The sequence below is a fragment of the Ambystoma mexicanum genome, chromosome 5p (assembly GCF_040938575.1).
Source record: "Ambystoma mexicanum isolate Mex_15411 chromosome 5p, UKY_AmexF1_1, whole genome shotgun sequence".
Lineage (NCBI taxonomy): Eukaryota > Metazoa > Chordata > Amphibia > Caudata > Ambystomatidae > Ambystoma > Ambystoma mexicanum.
Genome location: NC_090930.1, coordinates 954,972,376 through 954,996,509, shown reverse-complemented (window position 1 = coordinate 954,996,509; position 24,134 = coordinate 954,972,376). Strand labels below are relative to the sequence as shown.

The 24,134-nt window shown below is 44.6% G+C and overlaps 1 protein-coding gene across 9 annotated transcripts in view; it reads left to right on the top strand.

The window, feature by feature from the left end:
- The window catches only part of IKZF1 (IKAROS family zinc finger 1), a 393,336-nt gene that overhangs the window by 342,238 nt on the left and 26,964 nt on the right, over positions 1–24,134 (top strand). For 5 of the 9 annotated variants that reach the window (XM_069613422.1, XM_069613415.1, XM_069613417.1 and 2 more), the window contains 2 exons: positions 6,748–6,873; positions 13,141–13,275. In XM_069613422.1, coding sequence (XP_069469523.1) covers positions 6,748–6,873; positions 13,141–13,275 — 261 coding nt within the window. The remainder of the gene's footprint in view (positions 1–6,747; positions 6,874–13,140; positions 13,276–24,134) is intronic. The other 4 variants (XM_069613416.1, XM_069613423.1, XM_069613418.1 and 1 more) reach the window with 1 other exon arrangement.

Genomic DNA, 24,134 nt, shown 5'->3' with positions numbered 1-24,134 from the left:
TTCAACGCTTAGATACCTTCATGATTGTCAGGCTATATAAAACTAGACATTATTATTGCTATTTATTCAAATGCAGTTGAGGGAAATCCACAAAGCGTTCACATGCTCCATAATTGTCTCCAAGCTTAATTGATGCCAATGTGTAAGTATAACAAATGAATCCCCCAGCTGAGGTCAAAGAAGCATGTGTCATGTATGAGTAGCATGTGTCAAGTATGAGTAAAACAAGTCTGACATAAAAACATTTACATTGAAACGTAAATCACAAGAGGAGAACACTTAGATCTAAATCTGCAGCTCCATATTAACTCTCAGTGCACAATCCATACAAAGCCACAGCAGGTTTTGAACAAATTGATTTTAAAACATAGTGGCGTGCCCTGAATCTCATGCCTATATATATATAGTTTGTATATAATTGGGGTCTGTCCTGCACGAGCATGCACTAGTTGGAGCCCTTGTAACTGCACTATGTAATATCCAGCTATTCGGTAGGTGCACAGCTATATCTGCCAAGGCCATGCAGACACTTTTCTGAATAACCGGAAATGTGTGCCTGTGTTAGTAGCCTATATAGTCAAATCTCCAGTGATGGCTGTTTGTTTGTTTGTTTGTTTGTTTGTTTGTTTTATTCACTTTTTATGCGCGCCAGGCCCAGGGGTAACAGGGCGCAGTGGCAAGGAAATACGAAACTTACAGGTTACATCATAGCAAAATGTACATTAAAATTACATTGGGTTAGACAGATCAGGCATACAGTAATTACAGCAAGTATACAGGTTCAATGGGGTCAAGATGCTCGTAGGACGAAGGCGCCCCCGGTCAGCAAAGGTCAGTCGAGGTGAGGAGTTGAATAACTTTTTTCCTGAAGCAACGGTAGGGCATGTCTACTCTCAGGTCTTGTGGTAGAGAATTCCAAGTTTTAGCCGCCTTTACTGGGAAACTGTTTCCTCCGATAGTGTTCAGTCTAAAGTTCGGTATTGTCAAACAGTTGAAGTTACCAGCTCTGGTGGGTCTGGAAGATGTTCTCCTATGTAGTTTGTCAGACAAGTAACTAGGGGCAGAGTTATTGAGGGCTTTGTGGGTCAAGGATAGCATCTTGAGTTTTATTTTGTTCTCTGTAGACAGCCAGTTGTGATGTCGTCTGGTGGACGAGATATGGGACTGTTTGTTAATGCCTAGTGCCGCTCTCAAGGCATTATTTTGTAATGTTTGTAGTCTCTGGGTTATTTTTTTATTAGCTCCAGAATATAGGGCATTACAATAATCTACTCTGGAAAGAATTAAGGCTCTGGCCAGGATTAGACAACTCTTGTTAGAGAGGAAAGGTTTACTGGCTCTAATCAGTTTGCACGTGTAGGCCGTGGAGGAGGCAAGGGATTTTAGCTGTTTATCAAAAGATAAGGTAGAATCAAGATAGAATCCCAGGGTTTTAACATCCTTGGATACTTGGATGGTGTTCCCGTCTATGTTGAAGGAGGGAAATTCCTGTCCTAGTTTTTTGATATTGGCTCGGGTGCCTAAGATGATCAACTCTGTCTTATCATCGTTTAGACAAAGGCTGTGAATGGCCATCCACGCCTGGATGATAAGGTATACCTTGTTCACCAATTCCGTGTCCTTAGCATGATCCCCAGAAAGCAGGAGGAGGATCTGTGTATCATCTGCGTAGTTAGTGTAGGTGATACCAAGATGATCCAGATCGTCGAACAAGGGCTTGGTGAAAATGTTGTATAGAGTTGGGGATACGCAGGAGCCCTGAGGGACACCACACGAGATCGGAGTGGGATCTGCCTCCGCGGAGGGGGAGAAGACTCGCATCGTTCTCTCGCTCAGGAAAGACTTGATCCATCCAATAGCTTCTGCTGAGAAATGAGCGGCGGAGTCCAGGTGGCTGCAGAGGACTCTGTGATCCACCAAATCAAAGGCCGCTGAGAGGTCCAGGAGTAGTAGGAGTACTGTTCTCCCTTTGTCTTTTAGCTCATCGATTTGGGACTTCAAGTCTATAAGGGCAGTTTCTGTTCCGTGTAGGGGTCGGAAGCCCGATTGTCTTTCTCCTAGTAGGTTGTGTAGTTCCAGGTGCCTTTGAATTTGGATATAGGCAGCTTTATCCAGGATCTTAAGGAGAAATGGTACCGTCGTGATAGGGCGGTAGTTAGTAGGGATGAGAGGGTCTAATGTCTGCTTCTTTAGGAGAGGGAGAACCCAGGACTGTTTAAGGTTGGCCGGGATCGTACCTGAAGCGAAGGAGGCGTTGATCAGTTTAGCAATAAAGGGGGATAATTCTCTGGCAGCGTCTTTTATCAGCTGGGCTGGGCAGATGTCACCTTTACAGTTTGATAGTTTAAGCGACAGGATAACTTTTTCTACTTCCAGGGTAGTCATTTTGGAGAAATGGAAGGTGTTACTATGCCCCAGTGAGTTCTTGGTATGAGGCGGATCCTGAATTTTGAGTGCATTTTTTTTTTGCTTGATTTTATTTTGGAGTGTGATGATTTTATTGGTAAGGGCTTGCTGGATATCCGTACACCAAGGTTTGTCCTTGGTGCAGGTGTCCTGAATGGCAATGGGGGACTCAAGTTCCTTTAGAATCGAGAAGAGCTCTTTCATACTGGAGTTGGATTTCGCTATGCGGTCGTCATATGAATTACGTTTTGCCTGGCAGACTTCTTTTTTATACAGTGAGGAGAGAGTGGAGCGTTTGGCTTTGTTGTCCGCTGATGGGCAAAGCCTCCAAGCGGTTTCACTCTTTCTTTTTAAGATACGTAGATCTTTTAACTGTGGAGTAAACCATTTGTTTAGATGAGCTTTCGGCTTACTCGGTCTAAGCTTGAGAGGGGCCACTTTGTCTAAGGTAGTGAGCATGATGGTGTTAAATTCTTGCACTAGGATACTGGGGTTTAGGTTCTCTGAAAGTGCATTAAGGGTTGGTAATATAGCTGGGATTACTTTCTCTAGGGTGATGCATTTTTTATTTCTTGTTAAGCAAGGAGGTGCTGGTAGAGGGGCCGTGGGGTTGGGTCTGGCGGTAACTAAATTAAAGGACACCAGGGAATGGTCTGTCCAGGGTAGGGGCATTATGGATGAGATAGTCGTTGTACAGTTACAGTCAGCTATCCAGTCTAAGGTTCTTCCCTTCAGATGCGTAGGCTTATCAACTCTTTGAGTTAAGCCGAGTGAGTGAATAGAATTGGCTATCAGTGTAGCATTAGTATCTGTAGTGTCATGGAGGCCTAAGTTGAAGTCCCCAAGAAGGATCGATTGAGAGCAAGGTTTAAGGTTATTTGTAAGTAAGATGTGGAGGTCATCTTCGAAAGTGCCTAATGGACCAGGAGGTCTATATAGGAGGTGGATGATAAGGGTTTGGTTATTATTTAGTTGTAGTTTAGCCGATAGCGTCTCACAGGAATGAATCGATAGGGTGGGTACTAGTCTAAGAGAGAGGCTTATTTTAGAGATTATCGCAATGCCGCCACCTCTGGCTCCTACTCGGTCGTGTCTAACTATCGTATAGCCATCAGGGATGGCTAGCATGAGCGCTGGTCCTGCTGCATTATGTAGCCAGGTCTCAGTGACTGCGAGAAAATCAAGGTTGCCTTCTATTATTATGTCGGCAATGTCTAGGGCATGGGCAACAAGCGATCTCACGTTGAGGAGTGCTCCCACAATAGTTGGGGTTTTAGTGACCTCTGTGGCTTGAAGAGGTGGGGTAGTAGACATATTAGGTGTGTTTAAGATATTGCATTGCGTTGGAATAGGTTGTAAAGGTTGTCCGGTATAACACGGTTTGCCAGTTTGCTTGAGGTTAGTTTTGATGTTGCTAGAGGGCAGGGATCTGCGGGTGGGTTCATGCAGTTTCGAGAGTCTAGCACGGAGTCTTAAGTTCCTACAGGGAGTGTCGCATGGGTGCGATATCACAAGGGGCTCATGACTCGCGCATACATAGGAGTCAGGAAGGTTAGTGTTGGGGTGTACTGTGGGCTTAAGAGGTGGCAAGGAGTTACATGCGTTGGAATTCGGCATGGTGAGTAGTTGTAGGATAGTCCTCAGTAAGGTTGTGTAAATAGCTGGTAGATACATAATTGTATGGAGGTAACCTGTCTAAGGTACCACGTTAGTAAATTACAGACTAGGCAGTACAGGCAATCAATGGCTCAATGAAGCAATACTCAGGTGTGACAGGCTAGGCAGTACAGGCAGTCAATGGCTCAATGAAGCAATACTCAGGTGTGACAGGCTAGGCAGTACAGGCAGTCAATGGCTCAGGATGCAATACTCAGGTGCGACAGGCTAGGCAGTGCAGGCAATCAATGGCTCAAGGAGGCAATACTCAGGTGTGACAGGCTAGGCAGTACAGGCAGTCAATGGCTCAGGATGCAATACTCAGGTGCAACAGGCTAGGCAGTGCAGGCAATCAATGGCTCAAGGGGGCAATACTCAGGTGTGACAGGCTAGGCAGTACAGGCAGTCAATGGCTCAGGATGCAATACTCAGGTGCGACAGGCTAGGCAGTGCAGGCAATCAATGGCTCAAGGAGGCAATACTGAGGTGTGACAGGCTAGGCAGTACAGGCAATCAATGGCTCAAGGGGCAATACTCAGGTGTGACAGGCTAGGCAGTACAGGCAGTCAATGACTCAGAGAGGCATTGCTCAAACATAGTTGACTATGGAGGTCCACAACAGACAGTGCATGCAATCATGATTCAAGAAGGCATTGCTTAGGTCTGGATAGTTCAGGGCGTGCAAATGCAGGCATTCGGAATCAGGGGCATTACTCACATGCAGATCGGTTGTGTGGTGGATAGTGGATGGTGGATAGATAGCTGCAGTGACCAAAGTATTAAGGGCCAGTGGCAACTTGACTGGGCAGCTTGTAAACGTTAGGTGCACTTATTAAACAGGTAGTGGTCTTACCCGATGGTCTAAGTCACTGGTAGTCACTCGGGAGTGGACCTGTGGAAGCAGGACCTTCATGCTGGCGCTTTCGATAACGGGCCAGGGGGACTGGCAGAGGCAGAATCGGCACGAAACAGGCAGCAAACAGGCGATGTCCTTAGGCTGTGGTCCTTGGTGCTGGTGGGCCGGCTTCGCCTGCCGATGACCAATGGCCACAGTAAATGGGACGGCGGCCAATCAGATGCAGGGGTGTGAGCCTAGTTAGGCTTCTGTGGTCGGCAGCGTTGGTCGGGCGGCCATATTGGACTGCATTACATCCGCATGTAATGTAATGGCGAATGTGCATTGGGGAATTGGGGAATGGGCATACATCAAGCTTTGCACCCAACCTCTTATTCTAAAATTCCAGCTCAATTAGGCCCCGTGTCCCTAATGGAGGGGCATATGTACTTCATCCTTATAGGCAAACTCTCAAGCAGTCTGAATGAGTTCATATGGCTCACGGCTACAACATTTTAATGTGAGGGTGAGTGTTGTAAACATGTATTGGGCACCAATCCCCTGGTGCACTAAGCACTCAGTGATTCAAGCATACAAACTAGTTTTTATCACAGACATATTTGTGAAATATAAACATCTGTGGTGACTCCGATTTTCCCATAATTCTCTCTGAATTTATACAAGCCAGTCTGGCACCCTCTTTGGTTTGGTGCTATTGATAACATTTCTGTTGCTTATGTGGATATTGTGAAAGAGTACAATGGATATCTAGGGTACCAGCCATCCTAGAATGAGAACACTCTGTCAGAAAGTAATGTATGTGGTTGTTCTAGGTTTTATAATGTGTTTTTCTCAGAAAGGCAAGTGTAACGTTAGTATTATGACTACAATATATACTGTAAGTGAGGAAGAGAAATGCACATTGCACAATTTTAAAACACACCACTTTGCGGTGTTAGTACAAATATATCATTTATTTTATTCATAGTATTTTATTTTGAGAATGCACACCATTTAGGCTCTTAAAATAATATCAAGATCTTATATGGCACATCAAGCTAGACCCCTCCCATTTGCTTTAATACAAGCTGTTATTATTACACAATTTAACGGCCCTCATTTTATTGATCTCAGAAAGATGTGGTTCTGAGTCAGCCAGGATTCAAACTTGCAAAGTGCAGGCTTACCCCATGTTAGAGGTGAATGCTTATCTTGTGAGCTATGTACCTGGTTAACTTATTGCGATACTTTTGCAATTCATTCCCACTCCCCCTGCTCCCGTGACACAGCCCCGGCGGTGTAATCTTAACCAGATATTGCAGTAAACTGCATGCATTGCATGCACGCATTCTTTAGGTATCCAGTGACAATAGTGCAGGAAATAATAAAGAATGAATTTACAAAGATGAAAAGATATTGCAAGAAATAATAAGGCAGGTAAAAAATACCCAACAGCAGAAAAAATATCAAAATAAAGAAAAGAAAATGTAATGATAGGGGTGGGTTGCAGGTGTAAAAATAAAAAATAAAAAACATATTTAGGTTAAAATTGGGATGAATAGGAGGGACAGACTAGGAGAGTTTAAGAGTAAGAGAGGTAAGGGGGACTTAGAGGTGCACCCACCCGCCAAAATTAGGTATTTTTACAATGTGCACTGCAAAAGGAATTTAAATATGTTTTCTTGCAATATTCATTTCACTCTATAATTGCACGTCTGTTATTTCTGCAATGAAATCACAGTGAATCATTCTTTACACTTGCGCTTACATGGTTATGCATTTTTGCAGCTGTACATTTGACAAATGCTTGAAATGGATTTTAATTCTCCCCAAATATTCTTTTTTTACAGTTGGCAAACCTCACAAGTGTGGATACTGTGGCCGCAGCTATAAACAGCGCAGTTCTTTGGAGGAGCATAAGGAGCGATGCCACAACTACCTGCAGAGTATGGGCCTGCCAGGCAACCTTTATGCAGGTAAGAGCGGATCGCCAAAGGCTTACCAGACCTGAAGTCCAGAAGCTTCTGGCCTGTTTCGTGTTTCTTTTTTGTTTTGCATATATAAGGTTTTAAACTGAAAATATTCGTTATCCCCACATGGCATTTTGACATGGTGCTGATGGCAGTCGTCGTAACGTACAGAATACAGACATAGCATAGCATCGCTACAGAGCACCACTGAATCGCAATGGACTTTTCCTTGTTCTTTGCTTCAACATTCAGTTTCATGTCATAATATCCTGGGGCTCAATAACCATGGCTGTATTAGCACTTAGCGCCTACCAATCAGATGCTGAGAAATGTTGGGTCAATGTCAAGGCCCTCGCATTGCTGAGGCCTGTGACTGGGGTCCCGGGCCAATACTAGCTGATCCAGCCCACCACGCCGGTATTATTGCATAAATATCGACCTCAAACAGCAGAAGGCCTAAATATTGTGTTTTCATTAAATGCACTATATTCACTTCCCTAGCTCCTCACATCCAAGTGACTCCCTCCATCCACTTATTAGGGCTAATGTAGCCCCTGGCCCAATTCCTTCCCAGCTAAGTGGGATACATGCTTGTCCCCAGAGTGAAAGAAAGACATAACGATGCAGACAGCAGGGTGCAACAGTACATTATTTACTGTTGTGTTTTTGTGTGTTTACTTTAACTGTTCCATTTACCTGTTTCAGTTGGTCCAAACCATCCGGCCCACTGTGCGGCTAGATTGAATGCATAAGGAGAGGAAATAAAAGAGAACAATGGACAAAGCTTTCCCTGCTCAGGAGTGGACTAGGCACATTGAGGATGAAACTGTTCAAAATAACAGCCTTGAGGAGGCAGGGGAAGGTGCTGGAGATGGCAATCTTCAGCTCCCTAGTTGGCCTTGGCCTCGAGTACCTGCGCAGGGCTATTTGACCCTCATCAGCTCAGGCCACCTATTCTGGGTGTGGCCTGGCATCAACTGTGGGCCCATGCTGCATGTCTGGTACAGCCAGGACACCCAGGAGGCCTGTAGAGTAGTCGGCCCAACCGGGGGTGAGCCCAGGCAGGCCCAGAAGCAAAGACGCAGGCTGCATGTGCGTATTGACCTGCACAAGCGGCTAAGACCGGGGCAGTCAAGGACCAGGCGGACCAGCGATGCCCCTGTTGGCCCGCCCAGGGAGCCAGATGGGGTGGGCCCAGAAAATAAGCCATCTGGGGCTGCATATGCCAGAAGTGACCCTGGGGTGAAATGAGGTGACAGTGTCCAACCTGCCCCGGCCGTTGCCAGAGGGCAGGGAAGATGAGAAGTTCTGGGCCACTGGGCCCTTGCAACCCAGGTGAAGAGTTCCAGCTGGAACGCCGGATGATCAGGAGATTGGGCGGGCCCACCATTTGTGCTTCACAGGCATAGAAGAAGGAGAGGACAGACTCCACCCAATGAGCTCTAGAAATGCAAGGCAGCATCCCCATGGCAACTGGGACACAGCCAGCAGTGAGTTTGGCGGCCCTTCAGTGCATAGGGTCACTGCGATGATAAGTACACGCCGGAATGACAGGGGTGAAGGACAACATGCATCAGTGATTAGGTAGCCCCGAAGCATGGGGCCGTCTTGTACTTGTGTGCACTTTGCTGCAAAGCCTTTGATGCAGAACAATACAACAGTATTTAAGGAATTACCTGTTATCTAGCTGTCAAGGCAGACCGTGTTTTTGGCATATTGCAAACTTGTAGAACATAGATGCTCTAACTGGTCCTATATCATATTAGCAACCGGGTGGGGGAAGGCATCGAATCAGGGGGCTAGGAACGTAGGCTTGAACCGCTGATGCAAGCTCGCGTTCTAGCCTGCCTGACGGCTGACTCCCCAGCTGCCATCTTACCCTCACCCTCTCCCCTCTTTTTCTTTTTTTAAACCCTTCCCACCTCCCATTCACCTTATTTCGGCTCCGGTGACACTCCTTCTTCCTGGCTCCAGCTGGCTGCCATGGAAAGGGAAGAGGTGCTGCGTATGGGGTGCCCCTTCCCTTTTCTATGGCGTCCATCTTTGTAAAGGATTTTCCTTCATTCAACATGACGCGCGGCGTCCCATTGAATGACGGAAAATCCTTTTTCTTAGCACCCGAGGTAGTAATAGCCTTAAACCCCCATTCCAAGGGCTGGAACAGGGGTAAACAGACCAAAGCCCTCATTATCTATGGGTATTAAGCACGTTATAAATAACCTATCATATCATATAATTATCTTCCCTTGCTTCACGCGGGTCGATAGCTTGGGCTGCCGGGCCATTGACCCCTGTTGCAGCCCTTGGAACGGGGACTTAATGCCATATTATTAGAAAGGAATAGAGAATTGTGTGGTTCTTCCGCTGGGGTACCTCTCTTCTAGAATGTTCTCTGGTCTGATGTTATTAAGAAACCATACAGAATTACCGTAACCATTTCCAGATGATTTTGCATGGGCACGTGCCATTATTGGTGGGTTGTCGGATCTCTGACTGAGTGCCTCTCTGCCTTAGAGCGGTAGTATGCTTGTGTGAGGCTTCTCAGCAGGAAAAGCAACCATGACTTTTTCTCACTTCAGAAAAATTGATATTGAAGTTTCTGACACAACCATGTGATTACGTACGTTCAGATTTCCAAGCGTGAGTCACGCCTCTCAGTGTTACTAATCTGATAGTGAGTGGGGAATAGCTATGTACTGCCAACGCCCCTTTTAATGTTGGCTTGTCAATTAACTAACTGTCATGGTTCCGGGAGGCTGGAGGATTTGGAGCCGCTGGAGAAGCAAACTCCATTGAAGTTGCCACTACGTTTTGCCACGTTCTCAGGTGCGCAGTCTGGTCTTTCTGCAACATGGCCGCCGACAGGAACCTTTTATTCAGTTTGTTTCCCGGCGGCCGCCGCGTTGCAACAAGTTAGGTTTATTCACTCAGCTTTTGTTGCTCTCGCTCCCTTTGTTTTCCTCTTGGCGGTGATCCGCCCTTGTTCTTTCCTTTTCAGTAGCTTTAGGCCGTTACTGTTTCCGCTTTCCTTTCTACTCCTTCTCCGACTCCCTTGTCGGCTGTTGCCCGATCTCTCCTTCGCTGGCTTCTTACCTTTCGCAGCGCCCCTCCGCTGACCTCCACCTTTGAATACCTTTTCCTCCTCTGCAACGGCATCCATCCGCTTTCCTCCGAGTTTTCTTGGTGGGCTTTCCTCTGAGTTTTCTTGGTGGCAATCCGGACTGGATCCTTCTTGTCTGGCTTTGCTGCGGCTTGCCTTCCTGTTGCTTACTGAGCATGTTTGTTGGATCGCTAGCTGGGGCTCTGCTTCTTTCAGTTACCTGTTACCTGTTACCTCTTTGCACGCAAGTGTAAACGTAACGGGTTACCTCCCTGCAATTTACAATTTTTTTTTCAAAATGAGCTCCTATATATCTTCTGATAACCCGCCCTGTACAACATCATCAGAATGTCTGTCTACTCAGAATGTAAGCACACCCAGCTACAGGGATTAATATTATTAGGTAAGTGTACTTATACTCCACTAAACATTTTCAAATAACTTTTACCTTTCGTTGCACTTCAAATAGCACTAGTTTTAGAGACTGTTTTACTATTATCTTTTACATATACATGATAATTAATATACGTTATTGTTTCATTGAGATAATGCAAGCATTTGCACGTTAAGATGGTTTGTTTAACCGGCCAATAAAATACAACAGTACATAGTTTATTTTGGTTTCAAATGGAAGAAAAAGAGATGCCAATGTCTTCTTGTTTATATATATATATATATTTAAAATTGTATTATTTTGATGAAGACTGTACAAATGCAGAGCAATGTCTTTTCATAGGACCCATGTAAGAGAGTAGTAGAACATATCTGCTGCAATTAGGTTTCAGCAGTAGCCCAAACTCCCCCGCTCCCCTCATCCCCTCAAATTCTAAGAGAGAAAGCGCAGGAGATGTAGTGAGAACATCCAGGGTAGCAGAGGGACAGCAGACACGCAAAATAAACACGACACGCTTGAAGGAGCTTCAACACAGGCCATTTCAAAACCAGGCCCGTTCGTGTCACTTGCCCTTGTCAGCACCTGCTGTAAGGGTCGGCGAAGTCCAGATAGGCACCGCTGATATTTGGCAAAGCTCGTTCACAGTGCCGTGTCTTGAACTTTACCCTCTGTATCCTGGTTAACTTGCCCATCTCGAGGCGCCAATTGTCTGCTCTGGGATGTCTTTTGGGCTTTCCAGTACATGTGGAAAATGCTTTTGTCATTGCACATGAAGTTGCTGAATTAGGGCCCTCCCCTGGGAAGCATAGAATGTTTCTAAATGGATATAAACTAGACATATTTCGGATCTTGGGTATCAAAGTCAAATACTGTCATCTCATGGTTCTGGTGACTTACATAAACTACTTGGCATAATCCTCATAGCTTGTTGTGTCACCAGAACTCTTCAGTGTCATTATGGGACCACAAAGCAAGTCGTTATGCATCCCACGGATATTCTAGAGGTAATGCTATAGGCGGTGGTGTTGGGGGGGGGTGAGGGGAGTTGTGTTTCCCATTTAAACCCCCATAGGAATTTTTCTCAAGCAAGAAAAAATAAAGTGCAGTAATCTGGCACTAAAAAGATTAAGATTAGGGGTTCTTCGCAAGATTGCATTGAGATGTCCATGCCCGTTTTCTTTTTTGTATTCTCGCTTTTGTTGAGATGGAGGCGTGTATGGGGCTTCGAAAGCAAATTCATTGTTTTACGATCTCAGTACATCATCTCCTGTTAGGCCAAAAAAAAGCTCTCAAAACCTGGATTCATGTTTTAATTCACCCAAATGTTCAACTATGCCAATGTATTGATAGCGGTCCCTGTAATGCGGATTCCCATAGAAGCTTGTCTCAGCATAATGGCAATCCCTGCTGTCTTGCCAACACACTAGAGGGCTTTCTGACTGAGTACTGATGCACAAAATGAGCCATGATTTAGTTTTTTTTTTTTTAAATGACTACTATAACTAATGTTGTTTGTATTTTCTTGGTTACACGGTAAAAGCAAACAGGGCAGAGATGTTTTGGAATCTGTGCGTTTGGTAGCAACTGGCACCAGTTGTATCCCTGTGGAAGGTCTGCTGGTAGCGAGCAGCGCCTGCAGCGTGGCTGTGTGTCCAGGAGCATTGTGCACAATGACGTATAGTTGCTGTTGGGGTTAAGCTTTCAAGTTTTGAACCTCTCCCTTTTTTTGACTCATGATTGTACTGAGTGTGGTTTGCAAGCATTAACACATGCGATCAGATAACTTGATTGTATCCCGCGACCTGTCGTGCTCCACCTGAGCGCTCCTTACCCTTGTGTTCCATTTTTGGAAGCATAATAGTTAATATTTCAAATCATCCATCTTATCCTCTGTGCCAAATTCTTTCCAAGTGCAGGATTATCAGGTGGCAGCAGGATGGAATCTATGTGATCACTGTGCCGGACGAAAAAGGCGGGGAAAAAAAGGTGAATTCAAAAACGGCAAGGCACAGTGATCACATAGATCACTTTTGTTTACATCCCCATACCCACTTCCCCTTTTCCTCCCTACTTACCTTTCAGTGGCACACTTCTGTGCTTTCCGCCAATTCCCCTCTATCCCTGTGGCGTCAGTTCCCTTCCATTGACATGGGTCGGTACTGGTGCCGCAGGGTCCTTTTTTTCTTTTTACTTTATTGTCTCCCGCTATCCATGTAATGTAAGCGGGTGACACCCCAGCAACCCCCGAGCCCATTACACCGAACAAGGGGAGCGGGGAACACCTCCGCAACACATGCTCCCCTTATTCAGTGTAATGGGATTCGGAATTCGTTTTGTCGCCGAATGCGCAGCAAACGCGCATTCAGCATTTTTAAATCGTCATTTTGGCCCGTTACCACAGGAATCCGTGTGTGAATTTATGAATACGAACTGAGCTTTGGATACCCCGCCACATACAGAAATATCAGTCGGGCTAGGCATTTACGATGTCCAAGGGTAACCCTGGGGCCCACACCAGAGCAAAGACCAATGGGAAGGACAAAATACTAATTGTATGTATTTATTTTCACATTTGTATAGCACACCAAACCCGTGGGCAGCAAGGCGCTGGTTGCAGAAGGCGCTGATTACATAAGGCATGGTTGCATCCAAGCGTTTAATCAGATGGATTCTTATTGCCATTTTGGTTTCATTGTAGATCAAACCATTTGGATCTTATGAAAGGTGTGATAGGGACCGTGGGTGTATGAGTAACCGCTCTGATTTCATTTGATTTCAGTAGTCAAAGAGGAAACGAACCCGAGTGACATGCCCGAAGACCTGTGCAAGATAGGGTCAGAAAGATCCCTCATGCTGGATAGACTAGCCAGCAACGTCGCCAAACGTAAGAGCTCTATGCCTCAGAAATTTGTTGGTAAGAGTTTACTGCCTCTTAACACTTGCCTTGCAGGCATTTCCATCTCTTGCTTTTTTAATTTGCCTGCCCCATTACATTTAAGAATGGTAAAGAGACAAGTTAATGCAATGTGCTTGTGCAGTGATCTGAATTCTTTTGCAGAGGTTCTTTTGATCTGTAGTGAACTAACTTGCTTGATGAGGTTCATAATGCGTTCGCAGAATGCGCTGAATTAATGCGAAGCCTTCAGAGATCCGTGTTTCTAAAAGCTGCTGCGTTCCCACTTTCAAGAGCCAGTTTTATAGTTCGCTCAGTTGTGCCTAAGGAGAATCAAGAAAACAAGGAGAAGGATTGGAATCAAAATGGTTGATGGAAACAGGGACCCCAATTCATAGGTATTTTTGCAATCTAAAGTGCCAGTGTGTTGCCTTGCCTTATACCTCAATAAGCAGGAAAGTTGGTAAAGACACAAAGAGGCCCTATACCCAAGCTGACGTCAATATAACTTTGCCAACAAGGCAGAAAGAGAAAATGGTAGCTTCATCAAGGCACTGTGCTGGTTAGATCTGGCTGGACTGAGTTTTGCTTTCGGTCTGAGCTAATGAAGATGCATACAAGAGAGGGGCCCTGGTGTCAGTTAGCTGCAGCATTATACATAACCTGGACATCCTGCTTAAAGCTTTGACACAGCAGCAGCTGTTTTGTAAGGGCCAGTGGAGCTCTTTAGAAATGTGCTTATGGTTGCTTTTTGTTTCCTTGCTGCTTGTGCCCTTGCGTTCGGTGTTGCATTGTCCTCATTGCATGGTGGTGCCTGGTGTCGTGTATGGTGCTGTCTGGTCTTGTGTTTGCTTGCATAGCACAATCCTCTTAGACATATTAAACAGACTTCTGCTCCGTCCACCAGGTGGATGGAATTCTGTTCACGGTCCTTATTAGTATTGTGCTATGGCTGCCTACACTAGCTGACACACATTTATGTAGCTTTAAATGTACTTACCTGGTACACAAGCCATATATATTTAATTTTAATTAATTGACAGTGCATTTTGGGAGGAGGACCGCCATTTCAAAATCCACGGCCGGGTCACCATAATTATTTTAATGTATTTATTATAATGGCCTTATATTTAAGACCTTTCATTCATACATAACCAGGGGCGTTGCTAGGGGGGGCTAAGGGGGCAATAGCCCCTGATCTTTTGGTTGTAGCCCCGGATTGAATCTCAGGAGCTACAGCCAAAAGACTAGGTAGCCCCCAGTCTCGACAGTTCCGACATCGGCTTAGCCCCGGGTCTTTTCCAGACCTAGCAACTCCCCTGTACATAACATTGTACACATAATACATTATAAGAACAGAACAGAAAAGTAGAAACAAGATAATACCGTAATGCATTCAAATACATTTTATTCATTTCATTCTGATATAAATCATTAAATAATGTATACATATGAGCAAATAACTATTTAAAAATAGTGACTCCTTCGCCAACCCAGGCCATATTATTATTTCCACCTCAACACCGCCCTAGTTGCCTATTCCAGTGCACCTTGTATCCAAAACAATTTGATCATTATTGCCTGTGTAAATTAATTGATAAGGAGCACCTCAATGCATCACCATAATCGGGTGAGACGGTATTTGATTGATTGGTCATTGCCCTCCATATATTTATTCCAAATAGCTATTGGATCCAGTTCGATTCCCTCAATACCGCCATATTCCATAGGACGCTTTCTTGGTTCATCATTGAATGTAACGCACTCAGTCAAAAGGTGTGTCTAGTGCTTTCCATGGGTCTTGTACCACACATCCGCTCATTACATTGAAGGTATGAAACATGTACCCACCAAGTTATTGTTAGAAAACATATGAGAATACTAGTTTCAAAGTAAAGAGACATCAGTCCACCATGCTAAACAGGATTCTTTTTACTATAACCCATAGTACTGCTCCAAGGCAGACACCGTGCAGCGCCGCCAACCTTGGTTTCTGTGCGCACATCAAGCAGCCCCAAGAGCCACGGGACGACAGTGGAGTGAAAATAAGTTCGGGAAAAAAGTGTCTGTATGTGTGCAGTTTCAACTACATTGAGTGTGCGTGTGTGTGCGCGCGCGCACTTGCATGTAAGAGAGTTGTAATGCATGTGTGTGGTTGTGTGCATGTATGTTTAAGTTTTTGTGTGCACGTGTGCAAGGGCTGTAAGTGGTGTGCGTGTGTTAGTTTTCGTCAGGCACAGACCATGCACCTGTTACATGCCTTAGGGCTGGATTCCTATGACAATATTTCATCCAAATAGATATCCTCACATTCTCCATAAGTAATCCAGTATGTTCAGTAAGCTTCAACCACTGTAGCTCAGCAAGTCAAGTGTGCGCCCAAAATAACCTGCAATGAGGAGTTCCGTCAGGACAGGACAGCACTTCATTTTGCTGAGCATGATAAATGCCGCACAATCAGAGTGCCATGTTCTCTGTGGGGTAATAAAGGGACGTTTTCTTTCACAACTCAAACTCTGGCCTCTCTAGTTGTCTTGTCGTCTAGGTATCCTAATATCCTAGATGCACCAGATAATTTAAGATGACAAGATAACTCAGAGGGTTAAAGCACCTTCTGCAGAGATCTATGGCAACTCTACTTTCTACATGTGTCAACAATAGAAAATGAACCTGGGCGGAATTAAACGGGTTATGTCGGGGAGAGAGAGAGACAGAGAGAGAGAGAGAGCGAGAGAGAAAGAGAGAGAGAGGGGGCGCGGGAGAGAGCGCGAAAGAGGGAGAGAGAGAGAGAGAAAGAGAGAGAGAGGGGGCGGGGGAGAAAACGAAAGAGAGAGCGAGAGGGAGAGAGAGAGAGAGAGAAAGAGAGAGAGAGGGAGAGAGAGAGAGAGAGAAAGAGAGAGAGAGGGAGCGGGGAGAGAGCGCGACAGAGAGAGAGGGAGAGAGAGAGAGAGAAAGAGAGAGAGAGAGAGAGAGAGAGAAACTGGCTATGTGTATAAGGAGGGCTTGTAGCCTGATGGTCATTGTGTCTAATCCTGCCTAATATGGTTGATCTTCTAATCAATGTGCTTCAGGTTTCCAACCAACGTAGAGAAACCTCAAGCAAAATTGTTGCTTCAAATTCTGAAGGCCTACTAGGAAGTGACACTGGATACTGCTCTGAACTCAAGTAATCGCTTTATGAAACATTCCTGCCTTCTTCATTTATCAAGCCAGACATATTCGCTTGGCCAATGATTGTGTTTTTTTGGGCAGCTGATGAAGCACAAGTCTCCTCTTAAGAAAAGGGAGGGGGCACAGTTATGTCCACATATCTACATTCGTTCAAATAGGGATTTAGTCAAGCTGCATTGCAAAGGTTGAAAAGTAACACAACTGGCTCCAGTAAATAAAGAAGCCCTGCAAGGTCAATAGGATGTGTATGTCATATGTCACCTGCAGCCTCGAATACCCCAATAAACATCATGCCATGAGGAAAGGAAATTAATTCATTTCACTTCATTACAAGTGCTAGCACTTAGCAGAGGGAGCAGCCGCTCACAACTTGTCTTCAAGATATGTATGAGCCCTGCACTGGATCTTATTAACCAATCAGGATTCACGTGATTTAACTACGCATATGACATGCAAAGCATTTACAAACTCACAAATGACCAAACAATGAATACACTGTACTTCAGCACATGCTTTGCACATGTGGACTCTTGCATGGCTGCAAACAGACTTACGACCATGTCAATCAAGACAGAGTTTACGATCTGTGGCGCAAAACATCTAATCCTCACGCGTATGTCCTGGCCTGATGCATTGGGAAGGAAGCTTGGAATCAGAATAGATAGCCATCTTACACTAGAGACATAGGCCAAAGCCATCATACAGAGCTACTTCTTCCAACTAAATGCCATGTGAACCATCATGCCCTACATGACCTTCATAATAATAATAAAGTGAGAGGTAGACCAGTGGATCAGGAGGACACTAGTCGTTCAATAATTACAACATTGTAATCAATAATTCATCACATCAACCTATTACTGTATGTATTCATTAAAACAATTATCTCATTCCATCAGCATATCTTTCATAACTAACACATTAATTCTCAATCCCACATTTTCTCATTCATGCATTCTCACATCAAACCAATATGACATATTATACATTGGGCCTCATTCCGAGTTGGGCGGTAAGGGTTTACCGGCACCGGTAAGGATGCCGGTGCCGATAAACCCTTACCGCCCTATTCCGAGGTCCCTTAGCGGGATCCGCAAAGGACGTGTGGTCTTGACCACACGTCCTTTGCGGGTCCCGCTAAGGGACCAGGGTGCTAATAACGGGCCCGCTATTTGCGGGCCCGTAATTAGCGCCTTCCCCATTCCCAATGAGCCCTATAGGGGCTCAATGGGTATGGGGAATGGTTTACTGAATGGGGATTTACTGGGTCCTCCAAGGTCGGAATGACCCGATAAGTCCCCATTCAGCCAGACCGGACCCGGACCCGGTTTTAGAGGCAGTCATGGTGCTAATAGCACCATGGCTACCTCCAAAGTCGGAATGACCCCCATTGTGTAGTCATATTCTAGTTCTACACCACTGTTTCCATACATTTTGAAAATGTTTATGACCCAGTGCTTAGTTTTAGGTGTCGTATCTAATCTGATTATGCTTGCCAGATTGTTGGTATAGTCATCGACATGTGTTTCGGTAAAAATATAACAGAAATTACTGTCTCTCTTCTTTCAAGACCTTCTTCAGGACATAGGGCAACACATAGCTGTTGTGCCCTTCATGGAATTGCATGAGCCATTCTTAAATCTAAAAAAACATACAGAAAAACCCATCAGAGTCTGGTGTCATCCGTATGTCTTCTCAGCAGTGACTGATATTGTCACATGTGTGCTTCTCATAAATAAACACATATAAATAGGAAGTTAGATTTATCCTTCACTGGCATCTGTAACCTTATTAAGACCCTGTGAACAAACAGAGAATACAATCTTAATTCTCTGCTCTTTATTCGTGTGAGGCATCTTCAACTAAACTGTCATTCAAATTTATAAAACCTTTGTAATTTAAAATGTCAACAACTTACAGTGTCCACTTGTCTCCGCACCGAAATTTATCTCAGTGCCAGATATTTTCTTAATTGCCTTCAGGTAACGACAAGCCACCTCTTGGTGATGCCAGCTAACACAAAAGGAACATTGATGGAAATGCATTGTCTTCGTTTATAGATATTAGGGTAGATCAACAATGACTGACATGTGAAACCACTTTTCTTTGGTTATTTTAAAAAGAACATGATTTTAAAATATGAGCTCAATGAGTCATAATAATGTGCCCCCCTGAAACTATATTTTCACCGACTTTCTCAGATGTAGCAGATCTATTTGGTGGCTTCCACAAACGAAGAGCCAGTGACAACATCCAAGATGTCCCACCTGGTTTCAATCAATTCACATTTCCCTGTGACAGAAAGCAGAACATGATGGGAAAGTTGCAGAGGTAAAAACTCCCAGAGCTCATGCGGAAGGGTATAAGAAGAACAAGAATGCTGGAAGGTAGCAAGTCATCTTCTAGGGCTGGAGAAAGAAGCATCAGGCTGATGGAGACTACCTGGCATCCCCTCAAAGAGGCTGATGAAGACTGCCTCTGACTCCCACTACCTGGCATCCCCTAAAAAAGGCTAATGGAGACAGCCTCTGATTCCCACTATCTGGCTTCCCCTCAAAGAGGCTGATGGAGACAGCCTCTGACTCCCACTTCCTGGCTTCCCCTCAAAGAGGCTGACAGAGACATCCTCTGACTCCCAATACTTGACTTCCCCCTCAAAGAGGCTGATGGAGACAGCCTTTGACTCCTACTGGTTGGCTTCCCCTCAAAGAGGCTAATTGCAACAACCACTGACTCCCTCAAAGAGGCTGATGGAGACAGCCTCTGACTCCTACTACCTGGCTTCCCCTCAAAGAGGCTAATTGTGACAGCCGCTGACTCCGAGTACCTGGCTTCCCCTCAAAGAGGCTGATAGAGACAACCTCTGACTCACACTACTCGGCCACCCCTCAAAGAGACTGATGGAGACAGCCCCTGACTCTCAGTACCTGGCTTCCCCTCAAAGAGGCTGATGGAGACAACCTTTGACTCATACTACCTGGCATCCCCTCAAAGAGGCTGATGGAGACAACCTCTGACTCACACTACCTGGCTTCCCCTCAAAGAGGCTGGTGCTGGAAGAAGCTGCAGCAAAGTCTGAGGAGCAGCTGAAAACCAGCGGGCACTGAGGATCCTGAAAAGTACCTGGAAGGTTGGAGGTGCTGCTAAACCTGAGAAGCACCTAGCTATAGAGGGGCACTGAAAGATCTGAAAGACACCTAGAACCTGAGAGGAGTGTTAAAGTTTTAGAAAGCACCTAGACCGTTAGAAAGCAGATAGGAAGTCATAAAGATGCCTAGTAGCTTAGAATAGTGTTGAGCAGTCCCTGAAACACCTAGAGGATCAGAGGTGGCTGAGAATATCAAAGATGCCTAGAACCGGAGAGTGCTTATCAGAGCCCAGAAAGACGTCTGGAACCTGAGAGGGGCATTGAAAAGTCTAAAAATTGTCTAGAGCCTGGAAAAGATGCTGAAAAACTTAAAAAGTACGTACACACGTGAAGGGCTGAATATTTTGAAAAACTTGAAAAAATATTGAGAAACCAACTGGAGACGGCAAGCATGAGAAAGGAGAACAAACGCGGATGAGCATATTCTGAGCAACTACATCATCACAACAGTAGAGCAGAAACCTAACAATATGTACTTATTTTATTAATACCACCTTTACACATTTCTTTTACTTAAAGCAAGTAATTTCTTTCCGAGGTGGAAAACTGAAATGAATAGGTCAGTAGAGGATTCTGGTTGTTTTTCACTTCCTGACATTTACTAAGACGTTACTTACTTTCTGCCCCTCCTTTTCCTATCACTCCAACTAAAAGCAGAAGTCTTGGCCCACTTCAGGCTGTGACTCATTCCTGAAGTAGAAGGGTAGGAGGATGCAGTCATTGCTGGCATGAGAGAAAAACGCTCTGTGCCTGAAAAGGACTTTCAGGACACCCTCACCTGCAGCCATCAGCGGTTTCTCAGAAAGTCAGACATCCACCAGCCAACCCACCCACCCCAGCTGTCCCAACTAGCTTGAGTCATATGTATATTCACCTCTTGGAAACATCACTTTAGTAAAGGCAAAATAGTGAACAAGTAAGACAGCTCAGTCCGTTGACTCCACCTGCGGAGATCATTGTGTGATGTACAGGTCACTGATAACAATCCTGGCAGTGCTGATTTAACCATACATCTACGCATCTCTATTTATAAAAGTGAACATTTGTGAGTTTGTGGCTGGGTTAGTGGCGAAGCATTGATCCTTATACAATTTCACCAATCTACACCAAATTCTGCATAGTTACCATTTAGGACCCTCAGGACAATACTGGCTACATGACATTTGGACATCCCACCCCGTTCCCTGTATTTCAGCACAAGTCAACATTTGTTTGAGGGTTGGTGACTTGGCGAAGCATTGTTCCTTATGCAATACCACACCGCTTCACCACTCTGCACAAAATTTTCCATAGTTACCTGTTAGGATCCTCCAGATATTACTGGCTACATAACATTTGGACACCCCACCCCTTTCCCTGGATTTCAGCAAAACTCTGAATTTGTTTGTGGGTTTGTCGTGTTGTTCCTTATATAATTCCACACTGTTTGACCAATCTGCACCAATGTTTGCATAGTCACGTGTTAGGACCCTATGGACATTACTGGCTACATAAAATGTGGTCACCTCACCCCTTTCCCTGGATTCCAGCACAAGTCAAAATTTATTTCTAGATTTGTGACTTGGCAAAGCATTATTCCTTATACAATTCCACACTGTTTCACCAATCTGGACCACATTTTGCATAGTTTCCTATTAGGACCCTCCGGACATGACTGACTACATAACATTTTGACACTCCACCCCTGTCCTGGGATTTCAATACCTTCACACATTAGACGGTTGCCTGAAATCGGCGGAACATCAATAAGGTCGTAGAAGGACCGGTCCTCAACCCTAGAATGCACTGTTTCTGGGGCATTTGCAGTTCAATGCACCACAATGAACTGCACCACAGCAGGGCGAGGCAACAGGTGAGGAGAGAGCACAGTAGGTCCCAGTATGCATCAGCACAGCAAATCTCACCTCCCCTCAATGTCTGCTCCGGGGAATGTCAGCTAGCCACACGCGCCCATTCTCAGTGCAGTTTACTTCAGAGTGCAAGGCACATCAAGCGATAAGCAAATCAGCGACCCACAGGATCATTGATTTTCAATAATTCATGAGAGTGTTGTCATGTCTGTCTACAGAACCCGTTCGCAGAACGGGTACTTTTTGCTAGTACTAGATACATTTAGTCAACATTACACAGTATATATTTGTAACTGTGCATAAAACCCTCTCTGGAGGAAAGGATTTAACTGAAAGCAGCCATAATACTAACTCCAATGTTTGCACAGTCTCACATCTTAGTGTTCTCTATGATAAAATATACAGAAACCATGCATCTTTTCCAACCAATGAAAAAGCGATGTTGAGGCTATCAACTTTTTCACTACTGATCCAATTCTTGCATTAAAAAGCTAGTTCTGATCAAATTCTTTCCTAAAATGGTACATCTGAAACGTTTGCAAAGGGGGATTATCTAATCAGATTTCTTGAGAATTTCCTATGCTATTTTTGAGATGTGCGAGTCTCACTATGTTCTTCAAAATCCAAAGGTGAATTAAAACACCCATCAACAAAACTGTACAGTAATCCTTCCTAATATTTTAAGGGCCTGATTGATGGCATTTTTTGCACTGTGGACTGTAACTTTTCAGTGACGGCAAAAAGACACTTTGCACAGTTGCATGAATCAGGGTGTTTGTTGGCAGTGAAAAGTCACTTTTCAGCAGTGACCCACAGGCACAACCATATTCAGCAGTAGGCCCACTTTGATGACTGATCCAAGTTACTATCTGAAACATGCAATACATCGAAGTTCATGAACAACGGACACAGCTCTATCTCTGATGCTCTATCTTTGATGCTCTATCTTTGATGCTCTTTCTCTGATGGTCTTTCTCTGATGCTCAGTAAATTGATGTCATGATGAATTAGGTATAATTTGATCGATCATTGGTAATTGAAGTTTGAACATTTGTGGTGGCCTTTGTTGTTTTACCATGTTTTTGGCTAGGGATATAGTGCAATATTGACCAATGATGAATTTCATTACATGCAACTATTCTGCAATTATTGCTTGATGGTTGAGAGCCTGTGAGTTGAGTGCTCTTCAAAAACGCTGTAGGTAATGAGAAATGTAGTTAGTCATTTTTCTTTTGAGGAAACTACTGGAGAGAGGCTACATATCAGATATGATGCCTGCAAGACTGTGGGGAAGGTTCAGCTTTGAACTGTTTGCGATGAGCTGTTTTCACTGGTGATTGAAGCCTGGCACTGAATACAAGTGAGGGGAAAACCGTGAGAGGGCACCATTCTTAAGAACAGATGTGATAGTATGAGGGTGCTTTTCTGTTCTGAGATTATATATTAACGTAAAGTTCTCACATTTGCGTGGATGTCCATCTACAAAAGAATCTGCACTTTTGTTCCAGTCAGTACTCGAATAGATCTTCCAGTCGACATCAGATGCTCTTCTCAATTGCTTCCAACGCTTCAGTATGCCATGGGAGCATTGATGCTTTCTATTTTTACAAATGTTCTCGATATTTCAGAGTAGAATCATAGCGATTGTTCGAGGGGTAACAGATAGTCATTTCATTAAAAATCTTAATTTAATGCGGTGGAACACCAACGTTAGCACTTATGTACTTTTGGGTCCGCTGCATTCAATGTTCAACTTTTACAAAACACGGTTTAAAAGTAAAGAGCAAAAACAGGCGATATAACCTTTCCTCTTTTTAGTTTTAGGGTCCGTTTTGCAAAAAAAAAAGATATAAATCCTGCTCTCAAATTACATTTTGCACATGGCATTTAGAATGGATTCTGTAGCAACCCATTGATTTTGTGCCGGCTTGAAAATCTCATGCAGGTTTAAGAGGATAAGCAATTTGATGACGGAGGAGGAAAGCCCGGTGGAAATTTCAAGTTCACTTCCTGCCCTTTTTTAGCCTTCAAAGTGTTTGAAAGTGTCCTGGAGAGGTAGGGTGACCAGATTAAAAACAAAAAAAAACAGGACAGGCCATAGACATAGAAGTAGGAGTACAGTAAACACAAACAGGACTCCAATAAAACTGTTGTCCTACTTTTATGATGCTGACCTGTTGCGCGGGGTGGGGGTGGGGGGTTTCCAGGCACACTCCTCTCATTGGTGGGGAGCGACCAGGGAGGGTAAGCGGGAGGAAATGGGGGCCTGAAAAGCATTCATGTGTAGGAAGAGTGCGCCAGGCCCCTGGATTTCAGAATCGGTCCTGGCAAAAACCGGGTCTGAAGCCACCCGCCCATCCAATCCGGGGACATGGTTCATTCATTTAAAAAACTCTCGGGACGGAGGTTGATTCCCCGGACTGTCCCGGGAAAACCGGGACTCTGGCCACCCTACGGAGAGGTAAAGCAATGAGTAAAGGCATTACGCCTTGCGTTTATGCCTTGGTTTACTGCTTCCCCCATTAGAGAATGTTACCCATAGTCAGGCAGCCTGTGGGAATCCTTCAGCATTTACATTCACCATGTTATTCCCCCAGCAGGCCGCTAAAGATATGCCACACAATCAGAAACACAATCCACTCGGAAATTCTGCTTATTTACGGGTTTCTAGCACAACCTTCAGGGCCTAAGTGCATACACCAAGAAGGGGG